At 48.1% G+C, this 19,360-nt stretch overlaps 1 protein-coding gene across 2 annotated transcripts in view; it reads left to right on the top strand.

Moving 5' to 3' along the window:
* Positions 1-19,360, top strand: part of XRN2 (5'-3' exoribonuclease 2) — a 363,942-nt gene that overhangs the window by 18,533 nt on the left and 326,049 nt on the right. For both annotated transcript variants that reach the window (XM_030196221.1, XM_030196223.1), the window contains exons 2-4: positions 9,472-9,599; positions 9,702-9,813; positions 17,874-17,985. In XM_030196221.1, the coding sequence (XP_030052081.1) occupies positions 9,472-9,599; positions 9,702-9,813; positions 17,874-17,985 (352 nt within the window). The remainder of the gene's footprint in view (positions 1-9,471; positions 9,600-9,701; positions 9,814-17,873; positions 17,986-19,360) is intronic.

Here is a 19,360-nt window from a genome sequence, read left to right as displayed (position 1 = left end):
CGATTTGGCCCCCGCACCAGAAGTTTCTGAGGTTTGCGGTGTTGGGAAAACATTTCCAGTTCAGGGCCTTGCCTTTTGGCCTCGCCACAGCTCCCCGAACCTTTTCGAAGGTAATGGTGGTAGTAGCTGCTTTTCTCAGGCGAGAAGGTATCAGGGTTCACCCGTACCTAGACGACTGGCTCATCAGAGCAGACTCTGCAACAGAGAGCTTACAAGCTACAGCCAGAGTGGTCTCAGTACTGCAATCTCTAGGCTGGGTCGTCAATATGGCCAAAAGTCACCTGTCCCCTTCACAATCTCTAGAGTTTTTGGGGGCCAGGTTCGACACAGTCTCGGGCTATGTGTTCCTACCCGAGCTAAGGCGGTGCAAGCTTCAGAATCAGGTCTGTCTGCTCCTGAGGATGCCCCGCCCGCGAGCTTGGGACATTGTCCAGCTGCTGGGATCGATGACAGCCACGATGGAAGTGGTACCCTGGGCGAGAGCGCACCTGAGACCTCTACAGTATTCCCTACTCCGGAGATGGTCTCCTTTTTCTCAGGATTACCAATGCAGACTTACTTGGCTCCCTGCGGCCCGACTCAGCATGGAGTGGTGGCTCTCGGACAGCATGCTGCGGCGAGGAATGCCGCTGATGCTCCCCGTTTGGTGCCTGGTGGTAACAGATGCCAGCCTGAAGGGCTGGGGCGCACACTGCCAGGGGAAGCATGCCCAGGGTCTATGGACACCCGAGGAGTCGGAGTGGTCCATCAACCGCCTAGAGTTGAAAGTGGCGTTTCAGGCGCTTCTGGCCTTTCAAGTGACCCTGGAAGGATTGGCTGTCAGAGTGATGTCGGACAACACGACAACGGTGGCCTATATAAATCGACAAGGCGGAACAAGGTGCAGAGCACTAGCCGCGCAGGCCGAACTGATTTGCCACTGGGCCGGGCTGCATCTTCAGTGTCTGTCGGCAGCTCATATTGCAGGTCAGAGCAATGTGCAGGCCGATTATCTGAGCAGGCATCAGATCGATTCAGCAGAATGGAATCTGGCAGACGAAGTTTTCCTGCAGATCTGTGCCAAATGGGGCAAGCCCGTGATGGATCTAATGGCGACAAGTGCCAATACCAAAGTCCCGTGCTTCTTCAGCAGACGGAGAGATCCTCGCTCGGCGGGGTTGGATGCCTTGGCTCAACCCTGGCCTCTGGGTCTACTTTATGTGTTTCCCCCATGGCCCTTGATAGGGCGCCTGCTCTTGCGGATTCGGCTGCACCCAGGAGAAGTGGTCCTCATCGCCCCGGATTGGCCAAGGAAACCTTGGTATGCAGACCTCCGACAGATGCTCCTGGAGGCTCCTCTGCCGTTACCTCTGGTACGGAACCTGTTGCCTCAGGGACCGGTAGCCATGGAGGACGCCAGCCGCTTTGGTCTTACGGCATGGCTATTGAGAGGGCGCAATTGAGGGATAAAGGTTATTCCAATAAAGTTATTTCCACTCTCCTGCAAGCCCGCAAGCGGTCCACTTCCGTGGCTTATGCCAGGATTTGGTGCCTGTTTGAGTCTTGGTGTGCTTCCAGAGCCATTGCTCCAATGCGGGCTCCTGTCTCGCCGATTCTGGACTTTTTGCAGGAAGGTGTACAAAAAGGCTTGGCCTATAATTCCCTGCGGGTGCAGGTGGCAGCGTTGGCCTCCCTTCGTGGTAAGGTGGATGGCGTGTCTTTGGCTGCTCACCCAGATGTGGCACGGTTTCTTAGAGGGGTGCTTCGGCTCCGACCTCCAGTGCGAGCATCCTGTCCAGCTTGGAACCTGGGGCTAGTTTTGAAAACCCTGCAGGCATCTCCTTTTGAGCCGCTTCGGCGAGCATCGGAGAAAGATTTGACACTGAAGGCCGTTTTTCTGGTGGCCATTACCTCGGCGAGACGGGTGTCAGAGCTCCAGGCGCTGTCCTGTAGAGACCCATTTCTGCAATTTTCAGAGTCCGGAGTCACGGTTCGGACCGTGCCTTCCTTTATGCCTAAGGTGGTGTCAGCCTTTCACCTAAACCAGCCTATTTTCTTGCCCTCTTTTTCAGAGGAAGAGTTTCCAGAATCTTTTGGGCAGCTGCACCTTTTGGATGTGCGCAGGACTCTGCTGCAGTATCTGCGAGTTACTAACTCTTTCAGGACTTCTGATCATCTGTTTGTTTTGCTATCCGGTTCTCGCAGAGGGTCTCCAGCGTCTAAAGCCACTATTGCCCGCTGGCTCAAAGAAACTATCTTTTCAGCTTATCTGCTGGCCGGCAGGGTTCCGCCTGTAGCCTTTAAGGCACATTCTACTAGAGCGATTTCTTCCTCTTGGGCTGAAACTGGAGCACTCTTTCTTCAAGAGATATGCAGTGCAGCAACATGGGCTTCTAAGCTCTCCTTTGCCCGACATTACAGGCTGGATGTGGCTGCCAGGAGGGATGCGCGTTTTGGTGCACAAGTGCTAGCGCGTGGTGTGGCTTGTTCTCACCCTATCTAGGGATTGCTTTGTTACATCCCATACGTAATGGCTTCATCTGCTTGATGACAAGGAAGGGAAAATTAGGTTCTTACCTTGGTAATTTTCTTTCCTTTAGTCATAGCAGATGAAGCCATGAGCCCTCCCTGTATGATTGTCTGTATGCTGTGAATCTGTTTTTCAGGTTCTGTTCTAATTTCCTGAAGTTCCTTCCTTGGGAGAAAGTTGGAAAACAATCTTTAGGATTCATGTTCAGTTTAAATTTAGGAGGATGTGTTCATTCCCTCCAGCATGTCTTTTTTGGAGGATGTGTTGATTCTCTCCAGGAGGCGCGTGTGTTCCCCTCCAGTTCTATAAATAGGAGGATGAGTTCATTCCCTCCAGTGTGTTGGGAGGATGTGTGATTCCCTCCAGGAGGCGCGGGTGTTCCCCTCCACTTATACAATAAGGAGGATGAGTTTATTCTCTCCAGGAGGATGTGCATTCCCTCCTTTATGAGTTCATGCCCTTGTGATGGGCCATCGTTTGCTGTGAGGAAAGCTCTTGTGATTCCCATTGCGGTTTGCCATACTGCTTTGGAAGCTTCAAATACTGAAGAGGCAGTGGAGCTAGCTGGCCAAGAGGGCACTGTGAGAGTTTGAGTGCTCTCTATCTCCCCTGCTGGTTGATGGACATAACCCATATGTAATGGCTTCATCTGCTATGACTAAAGGAAAGAAAATTACCAAGGTAAGAACCTAATTTTCCCTTCTGCAGGCCTTGTTAGAAGAGAGTGATCTATAAAATCAAAGACAGACAAAGCCAAAGAAGCAGCCAATGTAATTGTGCCACTATCAAGTTTTTAATGGACCTCATTAAGTACAATTACAATAAAACTTACATTCTGTTACATACCAAATTTTGGATCAGTGCAGATTGTAAAATATAAAAAGCTAGGCTAACCCTAGGAAGTAACATTATCCAAAACAAACATTAAATCCATGTAACCCCTAAAACCCCCCAGCATATCTGATATACCAAAATAAATATCTCCTCCATTAGATAAATACAAAGAAAAAAATGGATTTTTAACAAATTACGAAACTCCGGGTAACCTGATGTTGGAACTCCCTTCCCTCTGAACTGAGACTAACACAGGGCAGAGCTGTAAGCAAAATCCCCCTGCATGTATGGATTTGTACTTATCCCTTGACCTAAGAGGGTGGTCTATTATTCCAAAAATTAAGAAAGTAGCCAAATATTCAGGGACAGAACCATGAAGTGTTTTATGCACTAAGGTGCATAATTAAGTTGCAAGCGCCTTAAGGATAATTTAGAACAACCCAGGAGAAGCGAGTTGCAATAATCAAGCTGGGAGAGCACCAATGCCTGTACTACTATTCAAAAGTGTTCTTGATTTCATTTCAGTCAGTGTCTGAGGGGATATAAAGTTTACTTTCCACAAGTAATCACATTGTGTACAGTGTTGCTGGCTGTCACTCTAATTTAATGTGAAATGATTAGTCAGGCATACTAAAGAACATCAGAATGAAAGATAAGGGAGTTAGGTCATTACTTTATTTCTAAAGTGAAAGCAACAGAATAACTAAAGTTTATTAGGCATTAGTGGGAAATATGTTTGACCCATAGATCTGCTGGCCAGTGATTCAGCTTTTCAGTTGGCACCGTTCTGCTGGCTGAAGAGCTATGCTTTCTGCTTGATGTCAAAGGTCAAATAAGCCATTAGTGTCTTCTGTTCACTTTTTTCTGTAAGAAGCACACTTGGATGCAGCAGACCTCCAGTTCCTTCAACCCCAGATAGTTACACAGTCATTAGTCTGCAGTGAGAGGATATTCTACCTTTACCAATGGCTTGTGTCAGTGTTTCGCAGTCTTTTTGAGGCCAAGACACACATATTTTCAAAAATGTTACTTGGCACATCGGCTTCTGTAGATCAAAGAAGTGTGGACATGAAAGGGGCCTCCTGTGGTCAAAATAAAAGCTAGGGAAATAGTGAAAGCCCCACCAGAGATTGAAAGGTCTTAGAAACTGAGAAGGGGGGGGGGGGGGGGGAGGCGTGGCAAGATGGCGATCTAGCACACACATGCAAACGCTCCTGCTGCTCTTTGAATTTTGCTTGCTAAATTACTGTTACCTACGATGCCACATACGAAGAGAAAGTGGGTAGCCAAGGGCCAGCGGCCAGGACTTCATCTCCAGTGCAGCAAACTTTGGAGCAGTTTGTGGTGAGTCAGCCTCTTGAAGCCGGAGTGGTGCGACCCGCATTAGACGCCGACATAGGAGCGCCAGCGTCTCAGGGCCTAGATACTACTCTTTCGCCCCCGGGGATTATTCCACCTCCATGCCCTGCCAAATTAAGGAGAGAGGAAGGAGAGGTGGATGCGATGGAAGGCGTTGACAGAACCACTCAGCCTGGCAGTGCTCCTTCTGAGTTTGGGACGGAGGAAAGCGTGGAAGAAGCGATTCCTACAGAGATAACATTGACTTTAATTTGGAAGGTTCTTCAGGACTTAAAACAAACTGTTACTAAATCCGCTCGAGAAACCACTTCAATTGTGACTAAAATGACTTTTATTAACAGAATCCCTGGAAAAGGTACGTTCTGAAACTTCGGAAAAAATTTCACAGAATCATGAAGAAATAAGGATTATAAAAAATACGACAGACACTTTGATAAAGGATAAACTCATGGTCCATAAAAAAATTGAACAGTTACAAAATTACAATAGAAGATTAACTTTGAGACTATTAAATTTCCCCAAAGTACCAGGAATAACACCAAATGACTTATTTAAAAAATACTTGATGGAGAATCTGAGTATATCTCCTCAAGCTATTCCTCCTTATAACAAAGTTCACTACTTAAAAATGCCTTTAAAAAAAAGATGCACCTGGACAAGAGGGAAATGAAATAGATCTTCAAAATTTGACTGCTATTTTGGAAGAATCAGTTACTGAAGTGGAAACCCACGGTACGTTAATTGTTTCCTTAATATTTGAGCAAGATTTAAGTTCACTGATGAGACTTTAAGAACTCTATGAAACCATTTTATGGTCAAAAAGTTTGGATGTACCCTGATGTTACTAGAACTACGCAGGAAAGAAGAAGGAAATTCTTGTTACAGAGGGAAAAAGTGAGAGGGATGGGGGCTTCATTCCTACTTGCTTATCCCTGTAAATGTATTGTCAAATATTTGAGTAATAAGTATATTTTCTATGATCCAGATCAGTTGCAGATTTTCGTTGATAGGAAAAGCTTGAATAAGGAATAATGGTAAATAGAGTTAGACGAGGAAACATCAGAAGTTAAGCCACTAACAAAATGGATAATGTTTCTTTCTTAAAATTTCTCCTAATTATTTTCATCACCCCCTCCTGTTAATTGTGGTCTGAGGAAGAGATGTGAGTGTTACATAATGAGCCTAATTGGTGTAAGTTTACTTTTCTGAATGTAATGTTCTCTGTGTTTCAACAAGTATGTTATTGCAACTTGTAAAATAATTGAATAAATAAATATTAAAAAAAAAAAAAGAAACTGAGAAGGGGAAAGAGGAGGAAGTGCGAGGGGCATGTATGACTACTCATGTGCTCAGACAAAAAGGAACTATTAGGTGCCTTGTTTACATAAGGTGCTGAGAGTAGAGCTCAGGTGCTGGTCTGGACCTGAACACCAGACAGCGATCATGCAAGTCTACATGTCTGTGCTGGCACTGCAAGCATTTTCTAAACTCATGTGCTTTTCTCTTGCATAAGAGGGAGATGAGAGTAGGGAAAATGAATATCGGTGAAAGAATAAAAAGGGAAATAGGTATTTGGGGTTGCTGGAGATGGTCTAGGGAAGGAAAGAGGCAAGGAGACATGCTGGAGAATAAGGAAAAAAGTGGATAGGCATGAGTGAGGCAGGACCTAATCAGAGGGGGAGAAATGGGATGGTGATGACAAAGGATAAAAAATATGAAGGACGGGAGACATTTTAGGATTGAGAAGGAGGTGTTGCTGGGGGAGGGGAATAGGACAAAATGAGAAAGTTGGAAAGAATGATTTGGTAAGAAGAAAATCTACTGAATAGAGAAAAAAAAGATAACAATGAGGCAAAGTGCTGGAAGCCACAAAGAGAGAGATAAGAGCGAAAGCTGGCATTTACTATTTACTGTTAGTCTATATTCGCCCTCCTGCAGTTTTCAACCTCTCCTTCTACCACAGTCTCACTGTTTCTCCTCCTTTGAAGTTCACTCCATCCGTCTATTCTACCCGCTGCCACTCAGAGTTGCAGTTATTCACCGCCCCCCCTAATAAGTCCCTCCCTTCCTTCCTTACCGACTTTGATGCCTGGCTCTCCGTTTTTCTTGAGCCCTCATCCCCATCCCTCATTCTTGGCGATTTTAACATACACACTGATAACCCTTCTGACTCATACGCTTCTCAATTCCTCATTCTAACCTCCTCCTTCAACCTCCAACTGAGCTCCGCCACCCCTACTCACCAATCTGGCCACTGTCTTGACATCATCGTCTCTTCTACCTGCTCACCCTCCAATTTCTGCACCTCAGCTCTTCCTCTCTCTGACCATCACCTGATCACCTTCACACTTCATCACCCTCCCCCTCAGTCCCGTCCAATACTAACCACTACTTCTAGGAATCTCCAGGCGGTTGAGCCTCCCACCTTATCCTCTAGTATCTCTGATCTCCCTTCCATCATGTCCTCCGAGACTGTCGATAAGGCTGTCTCCACATACAATGCCACCCTCTCCTCTGCTCTCAACACCCTTGCACCGTCCATCTTCTGTCCCATAAGGCGTACTAATCCCCAGCCCTGGTTGACCCCTTGCACCCGATACCTTCGCTCCTGCACCCGTTCGGCTGAACGCTTCTGGAGGAAATCTCGCACCCACACCGATTTCATTCATTATAAATTCATGTTATCTTCCTTCCAGTCCTCCCTATTCCTCGCCAAACAGGACTATTACACCCAATTGACTAAATCCCTCAGTTCTAACCCCCGTCGTCTCTTTGCCACCCTGAACTCCCTCCTCAAAGTCCCCTCCGCTCCCACACCCCCCTCACTCTCTCCTCAATCACTGGCGGACTACTTTCGCGACAAGGTGCTGAAAATCAACCTCGAATTCACCACCAAACCATCTTCTCCTCCTCCTCACCCTATAACACACTCCCTCAACCAACCAACCCAGGCCGCCTCCTCCTCTTTTCCCGATATCACCGAAGAGGAAACCGCCTATCTTCTCTCCTCTTCGAAATGCACCACCTGTTCCTCTGACCACATCCCCACCAACTTACTTAACACCATCACGCCTACTGTCACCCCCCCCCCCCCATCTGTCATATCCTCAACCTCTCTCTCTCCACTGCAACTGTCCCTGACACCTTCAAGCATGCTGTAGTCACACCACTCCTCAAAAAACCATCACTTGACCCTACCTGTCCCTCCAACTACCGCCCCATTTCCCTCCTACCCTTCCTCTCCAAGATACTTGAATGCGCCGTTCACAGCCGTTTCCTTGATTTTCTCTCCTCTCACGCCATCCTCGATCCACTTCAATCTGGCTTTCGCCCCCTACACTCGACGGAAACGGCACTATCTAAAGTCTGCAATGACCTGTTCCTTGCCAAATCCAAAGGTCACTACTCCATCCTTATCCTCCTCAACCTATCTGCCACTTTTGACATTGTCAATCATAACTTCTCGCCACTCTGTCCTCACTTGGGTTCCAGGGCTCTGTCCTCTCCTGGTTCTCCTCTTATCTCTCCCACCGTACCTTCAGAGTACATTCTCAGGGTTCTTCCTCCACCCCCGTTCCGCTCTCTGTGGGAGTTCCCCAGGGATCTGTCCTTGGACCCCTTCTTTTCTCAATGTACACCTCCTCCCTGGGTTCCCTAATCTCCTCCCATGGGTTCCAATATGACACCCAACTTTATCTCTCCACACCAGACATCACCGCAGAAACCCAGGCTAAAGTATCGGCCTGCTTAGCCGACATTGCGACCTGGATGTCCAACCGCCACTTGAAACTGAACATGGCCAAGACCGAGCTTATTGTCTTCCCTCCCAAACCCACTTCTCCTCTCCCTCCACTCTCTATCTCTGTTGATAACACCTCCATTGTCCCTGTCTCATCTGCTCGCAACCTCGGGGTCATCTTTGACTCCTCCCTCTCCTTCTCCGCGCATATCCAGCAGATAGCCAAGACCTGTTGCTTCTTTCTCTACAACATCAGCAAAATTCGCCCCTTCTTATCTGAGCACACCACCCGAACTCTCATCCATTCTTTCATTACCTCTCGCCTTGACTACTGCAACCTACTCCTCACTGGCCTCCCACTTTGCCATCTATCCCCCCTTCAGTCCGTTCAGAACTCTGCTGCACGTCTTATCTTCCGCCAGAACTGGTACACTCATATCACCCCTCTCCTCAAGTCACTTCACTGACTTCCGGTCAGCTACCGCATACAGTTTAAGCTTCTCCTTTTGACCTATAAATGTACTCGATCTACAGCCCCTCCCTACCTCTCTACCCTCATCTTGCCTTACATTCCTACCCGTAACCTCCGTTCTCAAGACAAATCCCTCCTGTCGGTTCCCTTCTCCACCACCGCCAACTCCAGGCTCCGCCCTTTCTGCCTCGCCTCACCCCATGCTTGGAATAAACTCCCTGAGCCCATACGCCAGGCCCCCTCCCTGCCCATCTTCAGAGCCTTGCTAAAAGCCCACCTCTTCAATGTCGCCTTCGACACCTAACCATCATACCTCTATTCAGGAAATCTGGACTGCCCCTACTTGACATTTCGCCCATTAGATTGTAAGCTCCTTGGAGCAGGGACTGTCCTTTTTGTTAATCTGTACAGCGCAGCGTAACCCCAGTAGCGCTCTAGAAATGTTAAGTAGTAGTATGAGGTCTGGTTGCACTTTATTTGCTCATTAATGCAAGTATTCACAAATGCAGCAGGTTGCACTGAATGAAAAATGGTGTGCTTTATTTTTGTACCCGCCAGCCTAAAGAATGCAATGGCGTCAAGATTCCAGTTGATACCAGCAAGCCAAATCCAAATGAAGTGGAATTCGATAACTTATATTTGGACATGAACGGCATCATCCATCCATGCACACATCCAGAAGACAAGTAATTATTTGCTTATTCTTTGTGTTTTTCTGAATGATGGCAACAATTGTGTATTCTTGATTTTGAATGTTTTGACTTTAAATTTTGACTTTAAATTTACAGGCCAGCACCCAAAAATGAAGATGAAATGATGGTGGCTATTTTTGAATATATTGATAGACTCTTCAATATTGTAAGACCAAGGCGACTGCTTTATATGGCCATAGATGGTGTAGTAAGTAACAGTATATCTATTATTCATCTTATAGTTCTGCACTTTATTTCTTCATGTATGTAACATTGAATAAGTTCCATATGGGTTCAATAAGTCCTCTTTGTCTATATGGATACCATTACACTTGCAGAAGGTCACAACAAATACCTGTGGGAAAAAGTAGGATTTGAACCTTGGTCTGATATTTCCTAGTCTGTTACACTATCTTCTATTCTACCCTCTCCTTCCAGTTTAAAATGTTTGTCCATCTAGATGGCAGATTGTAAATTAATTAATGTTGACCAAAGTGATGGTTAGTTACTTTAGGAAAACACATTATTATTATTATTATTTATTATGTGTTACATTTGTATCCCACATTTTTCCACCTATTTCCAGGCTCAATGTGGCTTAAATAGTACCGGAGAGGCGTTCGAAGAGAAAGCAAATGAAGGGTTTCTTCTTCCGTTTGATATACTGAAAACTAGATTAGGAAAGGAGATACTAGGAAAGGTACATAAGTAATGCCACACTGGGAGAAGACCAAGGGTCCATCGAACCCAGCATCCTGTCTACGACAGAGGCCAATCCAGGCCAAGGGCACCTGGCGAGCTTCCCAAATGTACAAACATTCTATACATGTTATTCCTGGAATTGTGGATTTTTCCCAAGTCCATTTAGTAGCGGTTTATGGACTTGTTCTTTAGGAAACCGTCTAACCCCTTTTTAAACTCTGTTAAGCTAACCGCCTTCAACACGTTCTCTGGCAACGAATTCCAGAGTTTAATTATGCGTTGGGTTAAGAAAAATTTTCTCTGATTTGTTTTAAATTTACTACACTGTAGTTTCATCACATGCCCCCTAGTCCTAGTATTTTTGGATAGCGTGAACAGATGCTTCACATCACCTGTTCCACTCCACTCATTATTTTATATACCTCTATCATGTCTCCCCTCAGCCTTCTCTTCTCCAAGCTGAAAAGCCCTAGTCTCCTTAGTCTTTCTTCATAGGGAAGTTGTCCCATCCCCGCTATCATTTTAGTCGCCCTTCGCTGCACCTTTTCCAATTCTACTTTCCATATCATCATGCTGATCAATCCATAGACTGGTGGGTTGTGTCCATCTACCAGCAGGTGGAGATAGAGAGCAATCCTTTTGCCTCCCTATATGTGGTCATGTGCTGCCGGAAACTCCGCTGTATGTTCTCTATCTCAGCAGGTGGTGGTCACACACAGCAGCAGCTCTGGCTAGGTCTCCAAGCCTAATTTTTAGGTTTTGTTGAGTACCTGGGGTTGAGGGCTCTTCTTGAGCAAGTGCAAACCTGGTGGCGCCAGGTCCTTCCTTTTCTCCCCCCTCCCGCTGGCTCCGTTAAAAAAAAAAAAAAATTTTGGACGTCCTTAAAGGCGTTTATTTCGACGTTTATTTAAACGTTTATTGCAGCTACTCACTGGGACACCAGGTCGTTACAGCTCGGAGCGAGAAGCAGGTAATTTTTACCTTTTTATAGCGGGCAGGGGGTTCCCCGATTGATCTCCACGTGGCCTATGGTGTCGGAGGGCAAGGGCGCGAAGAATCGCTCCCCGGACCGCGTGTGCGCTCCTAGCGGGGATGCGGGGTTCTTAAAGTCTGATTCGCCCTTGTTGGGTGTCAGTTCGGAGGCCGGTCAGTGTCCCGGGTCTTCCTCCGGTGCGGCGGTTTTTCCCGCCATAAACGCCCATCTCCCGCTGCTCGCCTCCGCCATCTTGGCCGGCCACTCTGCTCGGACGGCTTCTTCTTGGGCCGCCCTTGAGCTGGGAGACGTTAATGCCATGGGCGCCCTTGATTTGGGCGACGGCAAAAAAGCGGCTAAAGTTAAGCGCCGTTCTTCCCGCGCGGCTCCTTTGCGGAGTGTCGCGCCGGACGCCATCTTGGATGCGCAGCATGTTTCTCCCCCGCTCTTGCGAGTGCCGGTTGAGGGTGCGTCTAGGGCTGTGGCCCAGGCTGCTGAAGTGCACAGTCTGGGGGATTTCTCCCCTGAGTTTATTTTGCTGCTGCATCAGGCCTTCCTTATGCAAAACGCTGCCCCTTCTCCCTTATCCGATAAAGGGGTTGAGGCCCCCGGAAGTAAACGCCCTAGGGTGGATTCCCAGGCCTTAGAGGACTCTGTTTCCTCCGATGTAGATGAGGGCAGCGTATCTGAGTTCTCCCAACGGTCCTTTGGGGATTCCTTGGAGGAGACGGATTCCCGCTCGGATGGAGAGGATGACCCCTCTGCAGCGCGGATCTTTCGCTCAGAGGATTTGCCCAACCTGTTAGTGCAGGCCATGAGCATTTTGAAGATTTCCTCTCCAGAGGACGTCTCTCCCTCAGCCCCTGTTGGCTCCGCCATTATGCTGGGGACGAAGCGCCCGCCTAGAACCTTCCACGTGCATGATGCCATGCACACCTTAATTTCGGCTCAATGGGATGTCCCGGAAGCGAGCCTCAAAGTGGCTAGGGCTATGTCCCGCCTCTATCCTTTGCCTGAAAGTGAGCGGGAGACCTTTCTTTGGCCTACCGTGGATTCTTTAATCACTGCGGTGACTAAGAAAACGGCGTTGCCGGTGGAAGGTGGCACGGCCCTAAAGGACGCCCAAGACAGAAGATTGGAGGCGGCCTTAAGGTCGTCCTTCGAGGCGGCTGCCTTAAGTTTGCAGGCCTCAGTTTGCGGCTCCTACGTGGCCAGGGCGTGCCTGACGATTGTGCAGCGGGCTTCCCCCTCGGATCCTTCCTTGAGGGCTGATTGGCCGGCCCTGGAATCGGGCTTGGCTTATTTGGCAGACTTGCTGTATGATGTCTTGAGAGCCTCGGCTAAAGGTATGGCTCAGACAGTCTCTGCGCAGCGGTGGCTTTGGCTGAAACATTGGTCTGCGGACCACGCCTCTAAGTCCCGCCTGGCTAAGTTGCCTTTTAAAGGCAAGCTGCTCTTTGGGGTCAAGCTGGACAAAATTGTGACCGATCTCGGCACGTCTAAGGGCAAGAGGTTACCAGAGGTCAGGGCTCGGGCCAGTGCTCGCCCCGGTATCTCCAGAGGACGGTTTCAGGAAGCCCGTCGGTACCGCCCGGGCAAGTCGGGCTCCTCTGCCCCCTCTTCCTTCAAGAGGAACTTCTCCCCCAAGCAGCATTCCTTTCGCAGAGACCGCCGTCCCGGAGGTGCGCCCTCCGGTCCTCCCCCAGGGTCTCGTACCCAATGACGGGGTCCTGGTCCATGGCCCAGTGCAGATTGGAGGACGCCTGTCCTCGTTTCTGGGCGAGTGGACCAGGGTAACTTCAGACGCTTGGGTGCTGGAAGTCATCAGAGACGGCTACAAGCTAGAGTTCTGCCGACCCTTAAGAGACGGGTTTGTACTCTCTCCCTGCAAGTCTCCGGTCAAAGCTGTGGCAGTGCAGCAGACCTTGGACAATCTGATCTGCCTGGGTGCGGTCGTTCCGGTGCCAGAAAATCAGCTTGGCAAGGGACGTTACTCCATTTACTTTGTGGTACCAAAGAAAGGAGGTTCTGTACGGCCTATCCTCGACCTCAAAGGGGTCAATCGGGCCTTGAAAGTTCGGCACTTTCGTATGGAGACCCTCCGCTCTGTTATAGCGGCAGTGAAGGCAGGGGAGTTCCTGGCATCTTTGGACATCAAGGAAGCGTACTTGCATATTCCCATCTGGCCTCCTCATCAACGCTTTCTGCGTTTTGCAGTCCTGGGCCGACACTTCCAGTTCAGAGCCCTCCCGTTCGGGTTGGCTACTGCTCCGCGGACCTTCTCCAAAGTAATGGTGGTCATCGCGGCCTTCCTGCGAAAGGAAGGAGTACAAGTCCATCCTTATTTGGACGACTGGTTGATCCGAGCCCCCTCTTATGCAGAGTGCGGCAAAGCTGTGGACCGGGTGATTGCTCTTTTGAGCTCCCTGGGGTGGATCATCAACTGGGAGAAAAGCCAGCTGCGCCCGACTCAGTCCCTGGAGTATCTGGGAGTTTGATTCGACACCCAAGTAGGCAGAGTGTTCCTGCCGGACAATCGGATTGTCAAACTTCAGGCTCAGGTGAACCAGTTCCTAGTAGCCTCTCCGCTTCGGGCTTGGGACTATGTGCAGCTGTTGGGCTCTATGACGGCCACGATGGAAGTAGTGCCCTGGGCCAGGGTTCATATGAGACCACTACAACACTCTCTGCTGCAGCGCTGGACTCCGGTGTCGGAAGATTATGCTGTGCGCCTTCCCTTGGATCCAGCAGTGCGCAAGGCGCTGAGCTGGTGGCTGCAGACAGACAAGTTGTCTGCAGGGATGCCTCTTGTGACCCCGGAGTGGATTGTCGTCACGACGGACGCCTCTTTGACGGGCTGGGGAGCCCACTGCTTGGGAAGGACAGCGCAGGGGCTCTGGTCTCCTGCAAAGGCAAAGTGGTCTATCAACCTCCTGGAACTCAGAGCCATTCGGTTGGAGCTTTTGGAGTTCCTCCCGGTACTGGCGTTGAAGCCAGTACGGGTCCTGTCGGACAATGCCACGGCTGTGGCCTATGTCAACCGCCAGGGAGGTACCAAGAGCGCCCCTCTAGCCAAGGAAGCCATCAATCTATGCCAGTGGGCGGAAGCGAACCTGGAACAGCTGTCAGCGGCCCACATTGCCGGAGTCATGAATGTCAAGGCGGACTTTCTCAATCGCCATACCTTGGATCCCGGAGAGTGGCAGTTATCGGCTCAGGCGTTCTTGGACATCACGAAGCGCTGGGGCCAGCCGAGCCTAGATCTGAAGGCGTCATCGGCCAATTGCCAAGTGCCGCGCTTTTTCAGCAGAGGACGGGACCCTCGATCTCTGGGAGTAGATGCTCTTCTCCAACAGTGGCCGACACAGGAGCTTCTCTATGTGTTCCCGCCCTGGCCCATGTTGGGCAGGGTACTAGATCGGGTGGCAAAGCATCTGGGCCGAATAATCCTGGTGGGTCCGGACTGGTCCAGACGTCCCTGGTATGCGGACTTGATCAGGCTCTCAGTGGACGACCCTCTGCGGCTGCCAGTGGAGCAGGGCCTGTTGCATCAGGGTCCCGTGGTGATGGAGGATCCCTCCCCCTTTGGTCTTACGGCCTGGCTATTGAGCGGCAGGTCTGAGGAAGAAGGGCTTCTCAGACAAGGTCATTGCCACTATGCTGAGAGCGAGGAAGCGCTCTACCTCTACTGCTTACGCCAGGATTTGGCGTACCTTTGCAGCGTGGTGTGAAGCAGGCTCACTTTCTCCCTTCACTGCTCCAATTTCTTCAGTGCTGGCGTTCCTGCAAGAAGGTCTGGAGAAAGGCCTGTCGCTCAGTTCCCTTAAAGTCCAGGTAGCGGCTCTGGCTTGCTTCAGGGGCCGCCTGAAGGGTGCTTCCTTGGCTTCGCAGCCAGATGTGGTACGTTTCCTCAAGGGAGTTAATCACCTGCGCCCTCCTCTGCACTCAGTGGTGCCTGCGTGGAATCTCAACCTGGTGCTAAGAGCCTTGCAGAAGCCGCCTTTTGAACCCTTGTCGAGGGCATCTCTGAAAGACCTGACGTTGAAAGCGGTCTTTTTGGTGGCTATCACTTCAGCCAGAAGAGTTTCCGAGCTCCAGGCACTCTCATGTCGAGAGCCTTTTCTGCAGTTCACTGAGGCAGAAGTGACTATTTGCACAGTGCCTTCCTTCCTGCCCAAGATTGTTTCTCGCTTCCATGTGAATCAGCAGCTCTGTCTCCCTTCCTTTCGTAGGGAGGACTACCCAGAGGAATACCCTGCTCTCAAATTTCTGGATGTGAGACGAGTCATCATCAGATACTTGGAAGTGACCAATGATTTCCGGAAATCGGATCATCTGTTTGTCCTGTTTGCAGGTCCTCGTAAGGGTCTGCATGCTGCTAAGCCTACAGTGGCAAGATGGGCCAAGGAAGCCATTGCAGCGGCTTATGTGGCCGCGGGGAAGGTGCCGCCTATCCAGCTGAAGGCTCACTCCACTAGAGCTCAGGCGGCCTCGATGGCAGAGGCAGGGTCCGTCTCCTTGGAAGAGATTTGCAAGGCGGCAACTTGGGCATCGGCCCATACCTTCTCCAGGCATTACCGCTTGACTGTGGCTGCTCGGGCGGAGGCCCGGTTTGGAGCTTCAGTGTTGCGGTCAGGGATTTCAATGTCCCGCCCTGGGTGAGTACTGCTTCGGTACATCCCACCAGTCTATGGATTGATCAGCATGATGATATGGAAGGTAAAATTATGTATCATACCTGATAATTTTCTTTCCATTAATCATAGCTGATCAATCCATAGCCCCTCCCAGATATCTGTACTGTTTATATTCTGGTTGCATTTCAGATTCAAGTTTAGTCTTCAGTTCCTGTTCAGGAGGACTTCGTGTTCAAGTTTTTTCAATTGGATTCTTCAAGAATTGAGACGAGTTTGTGTTACAGTGAGCTGCTGCATTCCTCTCCCCTCCGTTTTACGGGGCTGGATTGAGACATAAATTCTGCCGGCACTCCCTCCCGCTTCGTGCGGCTGTAGGGCAGCTTTGTACCCCTCCCGCTTCGGCGGTGTTAGGGTCAGTCAGCTCCTCCCGCGGTTGCGGTTGCAGGATAAGCCAGATCCCCCCGCATCGGCGGGGTGGTGTCCCTCCCCCGCTCCGCGGGGATGAGCTGGATGGATTCCCCTCCCACTTGTGTGGGGATGAGCTGGGTTAATTCCCCTCCCCCGTTTCGGCGGTGGTGAGCTGGGCAGAGTGTCCCTTTGTGGGTGTAATTCTCTAAGTGCTGAGTCCTGCGGATGGAGCTTGGATATCGACATACTGAGGAGTTTCCGGCAGCACATGACCACATATAGGGAGGCAAAAGGATTGCTCTCTATCTCCACCTGCTGGTAGATGGACACAACCCACCAGTCTATGGATTGATCAGCTATGATTAATGGAAAGAAAATTATCAGGTATGATACATAATTTTACCATATCTTTCTTGAGATGCAGCGATCTCCCGATTTGTGTCGGAAGATGGCCGTCCTTCTCCTTTGAAAATAAGCAGGATAGTGACATACATGCAGATAAGTGTAATCATTATTGTTCACTAACTCCTATTTCTCCGTTAAACTCTCAAAATATCTACATTCCCTTCATCATTGACAACCTCCAGCGCTTTAGTAATTCCTTTTGTATGCTAACTCTGAAGCTTTTTTACCCTCCAACCCTGGCATAAAGTTAATATTGACTAGTAAAAATAGATGCAGAGATGTTCTTTGATTTATTTTAATACCCTGTAGAGCCATGCCCACCCTTGCTGCAAAGGTTTAACTAATGAATTGCTCGCTAAACCAGTTTCCAGCTTACTCTCTGGTACGCGCAAAGTTATAAATCAAACTTAAGGGAGCTACCAACCTGACTTTCTAGTCTGTAATTAGTAAAGAAATCTTTTCTCTGAGACCCAGTCAACTAAATGATCAAAACACACACTACACACTATGAGGCATATTTTCAAAGCACTTAGCCTTCCAAAGTTCCATAGGTTTCTATGGAACTTTGGAAGGCTAAGTGCTTTGAAAATATGCCTCTATACATCTCTGAAGGTTGGGAAGGCCCAAGCCTCGTCTATGAAAAGGAAACAGAGTTGGTGAAGTGTCATCCTTGGCTTCTTGTTCTGTCACCATTGAATTTATTTGTCCCCCCCCCCCCCTTTTTTTTTTTTTTAGAAAAATTAGAAGCATTTGCAAAATGTAGCACTGTTTTATATAAGGCGATATGTCCTTGTAGGCTCAGCAGCAGTGCAATCCAAAGCTTTAATGTTGCTGAAGATCCCCTGTCGGGTAGATCCCCTAGTAGCACATTGTGCCCATTACCCGTTTTGATTGGTGTCTAAATCGAGATCTTGCTCATCAACGTTGTCTTACTTTGAGTTTATCCTAAGGTGCCTGTCCTGTCAAAAATGCAATGAAGGTTACTAATTGGCTCAAAAAAGCATTTACTAGTCTGTCATGCAAAAATATATAGACTAGAATAAAATGTTATAAAACACCCCATGTTAATTAATGTAATGGAGTATTTACAAATATTTGAATGTGCAAAATTATTTCTTAATAAACTTACATTATATTTATTAGGCCCCACGTGCTAAAATGAACCAACAACGTTCTAGAAGATTCAGGGCTTCAAAGGAGGGTGTGGAAGCTGTAGAGGAGAAGGACCTGATTAGAAAAGAGGTGCTTGCAAAAGGTAGAAATGTTTGTTCTTTCCATTGTATTGATTTTGAGATAATGTTTATGCTAAAATTTAATATACCGCTCAACTTATGTAGATCAAAGCAGTTTTTACAATACATATAAAAATGTCTGTCTTTTGAGTATATTTCTGTATTTCTTTTATGGTTCTTGCTGCCTTCTGGTCTGCAGTGAAGTCCTGTGGAATATATTGCTTCCAGAAGCAATACACACATTCATGTGTGGGTTATAAGGTAGCAGGGAAATAATGGCTCTAATGCATCTAAAATTGGAAAGTAGCCAACGTGGTTTCTTGGCTCTTATTTATGCATTAGTGAAAAATGTGTTTTATAAAATTAGGATACTAAGGTGTATAAGGAGATATTTGTTATAAGATGATTATTCAATCATTAATTCTTTCTACATATAATAGATGACAGTAGTCAAAATATGAATCTCAGCATATTAGATAAATTTGTTATTGGTGGCAATGTGCTAAATTGGTTCAAGGGTTTCCTTTCTTCTAGGTTTTATCAAGTCAAAGTGAACTCCACTATTTCACCACCTTGGAAACCTGTCTGTGGAGTACCACAAGGATCTCCTTTATCTCTGATGCTTTTCAACGTTATGATGATTCCTCTCGCAACTGCATTATCCAAGCATGGCCTTAATCCTTTTATTTATGCGGATGATGTAACCATATCCATCCCTTTTAAGTCCACCCTGTCTGAAATTACTGGCACAATCCAAGCCAGCTTCCTTAGCATCCCTCTGGACCGGACCAGGATTGGACTGATGGGTTGTGCACGCCTACCAGCAGGTTGAGACTGAGAAAATTGTGAGACTAGAGAGCCAATGAGAGCCCTGGCCATATGACACTAGCCTCAGTATTTTCTCAGTCTCCAGCAGGTAGGACGTGAGCCCATTAGTCTCTCTCCTTTCCTGTCTTTTATTCTTTGGTTCCTATAAAGGAATATAATATTTTTACTTCTGTGCCTTGGAAATCTTTGTAAGGTGTTTATTTTCCTCTGGGGTGTCACACTCGGGTGTCCCCAAGTCCCTCCCCCTAATCCTCCCCATCTCCCTTTATTTTTGGGAAGGGCTGCTCTTTCTTTGAAAGGGTGCTGCCTTTGGGAGAGGCAGCCACTGTTATTTAAAAGTTAAAAAAAGTTATATCTTTTATTTACTCCGAAGCCTAACGAGCAGGCAGCTCCTTTGTCTCTGTGGAGGTTCTTTCTTTTAACTACAGCTTAGCTGTTTCAATTAAAAAAAAAAAAAAAAGAAAAGGTATAGAGGAAGATAAGTCCTCGATTAGTGACCCATTCTTTAAACAAGCATTTTAAGTTATTTTCTTCTGGTCTCCAGTTGCTCCTGTGAAGCGCTTAAAAAAA

The sequence above is a fragment of the Microcaecilia unicolor genome, chromosome 3, assembly GCF_901765095.1.
Source record: "Microcaecilia unicolor chromosome 3, aMicUni1.1, whole genome shotgun sequence".
Classification (NCBI taxonomy): Eukaryota; Metazoa; Chordata; class Amphibia; order Gymnophiona; family Siphonopidae; genus Microcaecilia; species Microcaecilia unicolor.
The sequence above is the reverse complement of the archived record's forward strand: the minus strand, read 5'-3'. Positions and strand labels throughout refer to the sequence as shown.